General features: G+C 35.5%; 1 protein-coding gene across 1 annotated transcript; it reads right to left on the bottom strand.

The window, feature by feature from the left end:
• Positions 1-1,232: 1,232 nt before the first annotated feature.
• Positions 1,233-1,472, bottom strand: LOC116879706 (transmembrane protein 258-like). The gene has a single exon (XM_032878100.1). The coding sequence runs from the start codon at positions 1,470-1,472 to the stop codon at positions 1,233-1,235; it is 240 nt and encodes a 79-aa protein (XP_032733991.1).
• Positions 1,473-10,547: the final 9,075 nt, after the last annotated feature.

Genomic DNA, 10,547 nt, shown 5'->3' with positions numbered 1-10,547 from the left:
GTATCCCCTCAAGACTATTGTTTGCCCTTTTGACATGTCACCATCATTCTTTAAGCCATTCCTTATTTTCTGGTATAGGAAGAAAGAATATTCCAGGATCATCTTCTACTTTTCCTGCTCCTATCCTGGAACCAACTATTTTTCCAAGAAATTTAATTCTATGATTCCACTTAGTGGATGTTTAGAGAATAAGATCTGGCTACTAGGTGTGCTCATTGCTTTTAAAGTTATGACTACTCCCATGTCCTCTTAGTGGACATAGCTAGAGAATATATGTCGGTGTATATACATATTTATATGTATATATATGTGTATATATGCATATATATCATACGTATATAATATTCACACATAACAATACACATTTACATCCAGATTTACTTCTCTATCAATCTATGAGCTAAAAACTATGAATCCTTAATAACTCTAATTTTATTTCAATACCACAGGGTTCATTCCAGTTTTCCTTCTTTCCACACTTTTACTCCCTTTCTCCTAACAGTTAGGAAACAGATTCCCATTATCCTTAAGAGATTTACCTAACTGATTGATCTCTCTTATGTAATCAATATCCCATTACTGGTGCTAAACCCTCCCCCACTTTTATGCTCTCATCATTTCACTGGTGCTCTGACACCATACAATGGGCCTCCATTGTATGTGGTAATCCCTCCATCTTATTCCTCCCTAAGTGACCACTGACATTCTATGTGTCTTTATAAATGAGTTTGAATTTTCTAGAATTTTATGTAACTGGATCATATGGTGCACATTCTTTTGTTTAACATAAGTAATTTAAGATTCACTCATGTTGTTAAGTCACTAATTCCTTCCCTGTTATTGCTGAGCACTATTCCATTGTATGGCTCTACCATAATTTGTCTATATATTCATCTGCTGGTGCAGATGTCATCAGCAAATGTGCTGATGCACATTTGAGTTGTTTTCTACCTTTTGGCTCTTAAAAATAAAGCTGCTATAAAAATTCATGTGTAAGTCTTTATGTGGACACGTATTTCCCCTTCTCTTACATAAATACCTAGGAATTAAATGGCTGGATAAAATTACAGATAATAGGTTTAACTTCCTTTTTTTCTTTCTTTTTTTTTTTTTGGTCACAAATTTGCCCTTATTATGAGCAGCAGCAGGTGGGATACATCCAGCAATAGTAAAAAAATTAATTTATAAAAATAGGGATTCAGAGAAGCCACCTTTTTGGAACCCTTGGGAACTCATATGTAGATGCCAAACCAGAGCAACAGGAAGAGGACTCCAAAGCCCATGAAGAGCAATGCTACCAAGGAGATGAGAAGCTCTTTGTAGATATCCCAAGGGCATTTGGTGAAGGTAACCTCACAAACAAAGAACCAGGCAGTGAAAAAGATGCCAATGGCCACCAGCACTGTGGTCAGATGGGGGAAGACAGCCAAGTTCACTGGTCTGGTGTATCTACTCATGGCCTCAGGCTTCATTTTGTTATGCATAGGGTAATCCATCACTGTGCCACCAGAATAACACATTTGCAGGAGTGGTATATGTTTAACTTTTAAGGAAACTGCAAAAAATTTTTTATTCATTTTTTATTGTGTTATTCACCATATATCATTATCATTAGTATATCATTAGTTTTTGATGTTGTGTTCAATGACTCATTACTTGCATATAACACCCAGTGCTCATTACTTTATTAAAGTGATTGTGCCATTTTACATTCCTACCAACAGTGTATGAAACTTTCAGGTTTTCTACATCCCCACCCATACTCATAAAGTCATTCTTTTCAATTTTAGCCATTCTAGTAGGTATGTAGTTGTACCTCATTGTGTTTTTAATTTGTATTTCCCTAAAGACCAATGATAATTGAGCTTATTTTCATGTGCCTTCTATATATCTCCTTTGGTGAAGTATCTGATTAAATCTTTTACCTGTTTTTTTTTTTTTGAAGACTTTATTTATTTATTTGACAGATCACAAGTAGGCAGAGAGGCAGGCAGAGTGAGAGAAGGGAGGAAGCAGGCTCCCTGCTGAGCAGAGAGCCTGATGTGGGGCTCGATCCCAGGACCCTGAGATCATGACCTGAGCCGAAGGCAGAAGCTTTAACCCACTGAGCCACCCAGGCACCCCATCTTTTACGTAGTTTTTAATGTCTTATTTTTTCTCTTATAGTTGAGTTTTGAGTATTCAAAGGATACTTTGGATACAAGTCCTTTATTAGATTTGTGGTTGCCTTTTCATTCTCATTCAATTTAATTTTCATTCTTCCGTTTAAACAAAAATGGCATTTTTTAAAGAGTAAAAACTTTAAATTTTGCTGAAGTCCAATTTATGAATTTGTTTTGAAATGTCTTTTTGGCATCATATCCAAGAAATCTTTATTTAACCCAAGGTTGCCATAAATATTTCATATATTTGTTGTTGTTATAAGTGGCAATCCTTTTTAATGTCAATTTCCAAATCTTTGTTGTTAGTATATATGTGTAATGCTATATGGTTCCTCTCCATCATGTCTGGGGGCATATAATGCCTGGTTTTTCCACTCTTAGTCATGCTTAGATTTGAGTTGAAATAGTGTCAACATGATTTATCAATCATTAAGAAGTTCTCCTTCAACATTTCACTTAAGATTTCTGAGCCATTAATATTGCCTAGATTAATCATTTCATTAAGGGTTGTAAACTGGTGATTTTCTAATACTATCATTCCTGCATTTACTACCTTTGATTAATTTATAAAGAAGAAATTTCCTTGGTCACTTATTTTGTTAGTGCACAGGGAAGACAGTATAAAAAACTCAATTCTTTCCTTTTATTTATTATTTTTAAGATAAGGATTTCATGCTATAACAACTTCTACAAGTGATCCATGAATTTTTATTTTTGGAGTATCATTATGAACCCATGGATTTGTATATATTTAATACACCTCAATTCATTGAAGCCATTATTTTTTCAAAGATTTTATTTTATCTATTTGAGAGAGAGACAATGAGAGAGAGCATGAAAGAGGAGAAAGTCAGAGGGGGAAGCAGACTCCCCATGGAGCTGGGAGCCCGATGCCAGACTTGATCCTTGGACTCCGGGACCATGACCTGAGCTGAAAGCAGTTGCTTAACCAACTGAGCCACCCAGACGTCGACCATTATTTACTTATTTATTTATTTTGTGCTTAAGTTTTTCCATCTTTGGTCAGTATGAGCCCCTTCTAATTGGCTCTTGTGTTCTTTCAGTATGACACTAGTAGCCATTGATAAATTTTGTGCTTTCAGGCTGGACAAGATGTCTCTGATTCATCCTGTACATTTTGTGTTACAGATTTGGAACTGCCATTTCTAAAAGGTTCCCTGGTTCTCTTTTTGGAGAAATAGTATAAAGAGATTGCAATCTAGATACTAGGGACACTTACCACTACTGGAGCATCATTATTTCTTTTGGTCATGTACATACATGAGCAGAAGTATTTAAATTTTGTCAAATTTATTAATTTTTTCTTAATATTAAGCTTATCCTTTTTAAAAAAAAGACTTTATTTATTTATTTGAGAGAGAGTGAGAGAGAATGTGAGCAGGGGAGAAAGGCAGAGGGAGAGGGAGAAGCAGACTCCCCACTAAGCCCAATGAGAGGCTTGATCCCAGGACCCAGGGATCATGAACTAACTGAAGATAGATGCTTAACTGAGTCACTCAGGTGTCCCTAACCTTATCTTTTTTTGTGTTTTGTTTGGAAGTATTTCCTTTCCCCAAAGTTCTGAAAATATTCTATATTATCTTCTAAGAAGGTTTTCCTGCTTAGTGCCATCAGCCAAGGGGAATTGATTTTTATTTCATTGCATGGTAAGTTTTCCTTATTCCTCTAAGAGGCCTTTCCTGCTTAGTACCATAAGCCAAGGGGAATTGATTTTTATTTCATTGCATGGTAAGTGTTCCAATATAGTTTTTCCCCAAAATGATACTCAACGTTCCTGTCATTATGTATTGAAAAATCCACCCATTTCTAACTACACTACTATCTTTGTCATAAGCCAAGTATCCATATAGGTGTAGATCAGTTTTTGGAGCACATATATTTTATTCAATTTGTCTATTGGCCTATTCTTGCACCACTACCTTCTCTTAAGTGTTCTAGCTTAATATTTCTATTTTTGGTAGAGTCAATGTTCTTACTATAATTTTTTCATGTTTATACTAGATTTTTAAAATTTTATGTATATTTTAGAATTGCTTTTTAAAAATTTTATATATATATTTTAGCATAGGCTTGTTAGTATTCCTCTAAACCTATTGATATTTTTATTGTTGCATTAAAATTCTAGATAAATTTGTGGAGAACTGTTCTCTTAATAATATTGAGTCCCCCAATCCATGTACATAGTCTCTTTATTTGTTTAAGTCTCCTTTAATTTTTTTTATTAAAATTTTTCAGTATTTTGCCATATAACCCTTACAAATCTTAGGCTATTATTACTCCTAGTTACTTACTATTTTTGATAATATCTTAAATGTCATATTATTTTAACTTTTGTTTTTTTAAATATTTGTTGCTCATATATAGAAATATCAAATTTTATATTGATGTTGTATCTAGCAACCTTGTGAAACAATTATTTATCACTAGATTATTTTTGTATTTCTAGGAACACAATCATATAACTTGTAAATAATGACACATATTTTGTGTTTAACCTTCATATATCATATTTCTTCATTTTGCTTTATAGTTTTGGCTAGACCCTTAGGGCAATGTGGACAGAGAGAGAGAGAGATCACAAGTAGGCAGGCAGAGAGAGAAGGGGAAGCAGGTTCCCTGCTGAGCAGAGTCCAATACGGGGCTTGATCCCAGGACCCTGAGATCATGACCTGAGCCGAAGGCAGAAGCTTAGTCCACGGAGCCACCCGCGCACCCCTGATCAATTTTTTTTTTAACTATTCAACTCCCTTTGATTTGTTGGTTTAAACCCATCTTGATTTATAGTGTATACTTTTGTTAAACTGCCAGGTGCATATTGTCATTTTAGTGGGGTTTCAGAGGTGACTGAAAGTAAATGTCTGTTTGCAGGCTGCTATATTTACTTCCAAATTAGTGCTCATTAATTTTTCCCAGCTGATTTACTATTTTGGTACCTTCACTTCTATGTAGTGTTTTTTCCCTACCACCCCTGAATCCTGGCACTGCTAACTGCATTGTCTTCTGGTTGCCAATGTAATATATGTGTTTCCAGCATTGTGTACATACTGCATTCAAGTATTTTATTTATGCTATTTGTCCTTTATTGGACAATGAACCTTGGAGATCTTAATCTTTCATCTTTGTATTTGTGTTGTCAGATGCCTGACACCATACATGACTAGTAAACTGTGATAAAAGAAAGGCTGGAGAGGAACCTCCATCTTCCCCTGATACGCATTAAAAATCTGTTACTTCTACACTGCCATTTGGTAACAGGTAAGAATGACAGCTGCCAAATGGTGTACAAAAATTTGTCTAAATGCCCCATGGGGGTAATAAATTACATGACTGTAGAAACATTATATTAAACTTTCAAAGAATTTTCACAATTATCTTTTTCTTTGATCCTCACAACAAGTGTGAAATAGGTAAACTAGAAGCTTTAGCCCTGCTTTTACATATAAATAAATATGGCCCAGAAAGACTACATATTTACCTAAGACTATGTGGCTAGTATTTGGCCAAATTTGGGTTAGAATCCAGGTCTCCAGACATTTAAATCTAAGCTCTTTTCAATAGTCCAGTGGTTCTCAAAAGATGGATCTCAGAGGCTGTCACTGAATAAAGATAGGAAATAAGATGGAGGGTGAATGACCAGGACTTTGAGCTTCCTACCCAGTGTTGCAAATAATATTTCATTTGGAAAATAGCTCTGTTGCTGTTAACAACATGAATCCTCTAGTCTTTTTAGCACACTTTTTAGCTTTCTGGTACCATGTGATGTTTCAGGTTTATTTTGTACTTTCCTTGTCCTAGATTTTGTATCAGCAATTTCTTTAAGTAGTTCTGTTCCTTTTGGGTGAGAATGAGAATTAGAATATAGCATATAGACTCTAGGTGTGCTCATTGTTCCTGGGGTCTCACTGTTTCTAGCTCCTAGGAAATTTCTTAAGGAAAAAAAATCCAGAGGGGCGCCTGGGTGGCTCATTGGGTTAAAGCCTTTGCCTTCGGCTTAAGTCATGATCCCAGGGTCCTGGGATTGAGCCCCACATTGGGCTCTCTGCTTGCAAGAAGCCTGCTTCCCCCACCCTCCGCCTGCCTCTCAGCCTCTTGTGATCTCTGTCAAATAGATAAATAAAATCTTAAAAAAAAATCCTGAGTTCTTGCTGATACTTCTAATTCAGACTAAAAAAATCGCAGGGTTATTTCTTATTTTCTCCAATTCCATTTTGATATGTCTCTTTTTCCATAGTGAAAACCCTGCTTCCCAAGCAACACCACAAACAATATTTACTCATTTGTTCTATTCTATACTGTACACAATACAGGTTTAGAGCAATACCACCAGTACCCTTATTCAAAACAAAACTAAATAGAATTCAAAACCTATCTTTAAAAAAAATAATAATTTTTTTAAGGATTTTTTTTTCATCCTTACACTCTATAATACTAAGGGTAAACAGGGAATTCTGTTGAAAATTTACTTGAATTAATTATATTCCCTTTGTGGCTAAGTGTTCTATCAATCTGACTTATAGGTAGAATCATATGTTTGTTTGTATTCAGTTTTAGAGTTTGGGTTTTAAGAAGCCATTTTTATTTAACTTTAAAATATTTATAATATTTACATGTTTGTAGCTGAATATATATATTTACTGCATATTATTAACAATATATAATAAAAAACATTATTAATTACCAATTGTTTGCATATATATTTACTGAAAGAAGTCCAGATTCCTATTTCTTCACTCTCCACCCAGTTCCTAACCACTGTACTCCATATAGATAACCATTTTCATCTTTTGTTTGTTATCTTTTCTCTGCTTTTTTTTTTAAGATTTTATTTACTTATTTGAGGGAGAGAGAATAAGCAGTGAGGAGGGGCAGAGGGAGAGAGGGAGAAACAGGCTTCCTGCTGAGCAGGAAGCTCAATGCAAGGTTTGATTTTAGGACCTGTAGTTCATGACCTGAGCCAAAGGCAGGTGCTTCACCAACTGAGCCACCCAGGAGCCCCTTCTCTGCTTCTTTTTCAACAATATCAACATATACATTCTTATTTTCTCTTTTTTATTATAAAAATGGTAGTGTACTCTGTACGTACTCTGTTGTATCTAGTTTTAAAATTTTTCAAATACTGGGGTGCTTGGGTGGCTCAGTCGTTAAGTGTCTGGCTTCAGCTCAGGTTGTGATCCTAGGGACCTGAGATTGAGCCTGGCATCAGGCTTCCTGCTCAAGGCTTCCTGCAGGAAGCCTGCTTTTCCCTCTCCCACTTACCTGCTTGTGCTCCCTCTCACTGTGTCTCTGTCTGTCAAATAAATAAATCTTTTAATAAAATTTTAAAAAATTTTAATACTTTCAAATTTGTCCATTTATAATTTTAACTTTAGTATTTTTTATTTCTTAAGAATTCCTTACCTGTCCAAAGGTCATGAACATTTTCTACTAAATTATTCTTTAAAATTTTTAAAGTTTCACCTTTTACATTTAAGTCTTTAATCAGTCTAGAATTGATTTCACATGTGATGTGAGAATATCTATTCTTTTTTGTCTTTTTTTGGTGTGAATATCTATTTTTTAAAAAGATTTTATTTATTTATTTGACAGAGAGAGACACAGCGAGAGTGTGAACATAAGCAGGGGGAGTGGGAGAGAGAGAAGTAGGCTCCACAACATGGGGCTCAATCCCAGGACCCTGATCATGACCTGAGCTGAAGACAGACACTTAACAATTGAGCCACCCAGGTGCCCCATGAATATCCATTTATCCCATATAATTGGCTGAATATTTTTTATCCACTGATCTTCAATGTCAGTTCATTTATATATCAAGTAACTACACTTTCATGGGTCTGCTTCTAAGCTCTTTATTCTGTTTTGTCATTCTCTCTATTCCTGAGAAAAATCTCTGATTTTTAAAATTTCAGATGTATTTTTGTTTTCATTCTAGAATTTCCATTAAAAAAATAGTTACTATTTCTCTGCTGGAGGATTTTCTACTTTTTCATTTATTATGAACATGTTTTCTTCTACATTGAGGATAGTTATAGTAAAATCTTTGCTAATTCCAACATCTGGTCTTTTAGTCACCACTGATACTTCACTCTTGAATATGCATTACATTATTCTATATTCATATGAATATGCATTACACATATTTGTTATGTGTCTGGTAGTTTTGAATTATATGCTAGACACTGTAAATGATATTTCATAGTCTCTGGATTCTGTTATATTCCTCTGAGAATGTTGATTTTGTAGGCAATTGACATTGCTGACCTCATATTCCTAATCTGTCTACCCCGCAGGTGAAATTTTTTGTATAACCCCTTTAGTTATAGCTGAGTTATGGCTCATAACTATGCTATGAGCCATAGCATAGTTTTTCCCCAAAAGTAGAGGTTTGGGAGAATTTATATGCAGGCTTTGGGACTTTACCTTTCTGGCTCTTCCCTCTCTGGGTTTCTCCCTTCACTTGTCACTCACTTTTCAGCTTCTTTGTTGACCTAAACTCTGTCCTTTTGTTTTCAAACCACTAAGATTACTGACTACTGTTTAAGTTTTAGTCAACTAATGCCTGATCTAAAATAAAAATCCATTTAAAAATGGAAAATTCACCCAGTTTCATGATCTTTATCTAAGTGTAAATTCCAATTACTGCCTGCTTATAGTTGCTTTCCAGTTATTCCAAGGAGCTAATATATATATATATATATATATATATATATATATATAAAATTATTATTATTATTTTACAAAATTTTAGTTGTTATATGTGAAGATTAGTCAAAAAGGAGCTATTCAATCTAACTGGGAGCAGAGTACCCACACTATTTTACTTATTTTGGCTGTTAATTAGTGTTGTATCTTGTATAACAAATTCCTCACCATAGTCTAATTCTTCAGAAGTGTCTTAGCTATTTTCGTACAGAATCTAAAGTCTTAACTAGTATACTCTTCTATCTCCCAGAAATAAATGGAAGAACTTCAGAATTAGTCATGTCAAAAAGAGTATACATGAAATATAGAAATGGAAGCTGCTTATTTATGCTTTATATAAGCATCTTTAATGTCAGGAATGGTGACAACCCAAGGCACAGATGTGATATACATTTTCATGTCTTCTGTGTTGAGGGAAGGTTATTTAATCACCAGGACAGAATATTTTAGGAAAAGAAATATTTTGAGGGAATGGCCAAATACTGGGGAAGCCTGAAAATGGAGACATGGGTGAGTTAGTAGGCTATTGCAAGAGTCAGGTGAACTGAGAGGCTTAACCTAAGAATATCAGTGAGAATGCAGAAAGCAGCAAGATTTGAAATAGAATTAAAAATTGATAAGGCTGTATTCCATGATATGGTACTGAAGGAGATATTTATAAGACAATTTATAAGACTATCGAGCCCCAGACTGGGGAGCCTGCTTCTCTTTCTCCCTCTGTCCTTCTCCCCACTCATCCTCTGTGTGTGTGTGTGTGTGTGTGTGTGTGTGTGTGTGTGTGTGTGTTAATAAATAAACAAATAAAATCTTAAAAAAAAAAGATTAAGAAACATCCCCCCCATCACAGGAGGTGTCAGCCTCTTACTTTGTTTACACATGTAACAACACTATAGAAAGTAGAAGAAAATAATTTAAAATTTCACTACTAGAGGGAGTTAAGATTGTAGAGGAGTAGGGGACCCTCATTTCATATGGTCTCCAGAATTCAGCTAGATAGTTTTCAAGTCATTCTGAATATCTACAAAATCAACTGGAGATCTAAGAAAAGGATTGCTACAATTTTACAAATAGAAAAGAAACCACTTTTGCAAGGTAGGAGTGGAGATGTGAATCTGAGGTGATATATCAGAAGATAAGCCATGGGGTTACAAAAAGAATGGGGGTGCCTGAGTGCAGCAGAGTTCCCAAGCAGTGGAGCTGGAGCTGGGAAGCTGGTGGCAAACAGTGAGTACAGGCTCCAGCTTTCTGCTCAATGTTGCCATACACTGTGAACCATTGACAGATTGAACAACAGCTCCCCAAGCAGGGGCACAGAAAAAGGCAGACCTGTGGCAAAACTCCCCTCCCCCTGCCAGGAGGAGGGGCATGGGTTTGCAATACAGGAGTCCATAATGCTTGGAGATGCAAAATGAAATCACAAACCTGAGATAAAAATGCTTGGTCACAGGCTGGGTGAACACAGAGTTTGGATAAAAACCAGAGAGACAAGAGTGATTGCTCACTGAAGAGTGGGGGGCATGAACTTTCAGCTCTGAGACTAAGGATCAGGGCACCACCATTTTCATCACCTACATTGGTATGGAAAGCCTTCAGGCAGCAAATTAGCCACACAGAACAATCCAGAGCCACTTACACTGACCTCGGCACCCTGGCAAGGGCAGTTCA

This window comes from Lontra canadensis, unplaced genomic scaffold (assembly GCF_010015895.1).
Source record: "Lontra canadensis isolate GAN:19392208 unplaced genomic scaffold, GSC_riverotter_1.0 scaffold3, whole genome shotgun sequence".
NCBI classification, from domain to species: domain Eukaryota; kingdom Metazoa; phylum Chordata; class Mammalia; order Carnivora; family Mustelidae; genus Lontra; species Lontra canadensis.
Note: the sequence above shows the minus strand (reverse complement) of the source record. Positions and strands in the feature narration are given on the sequence as shown.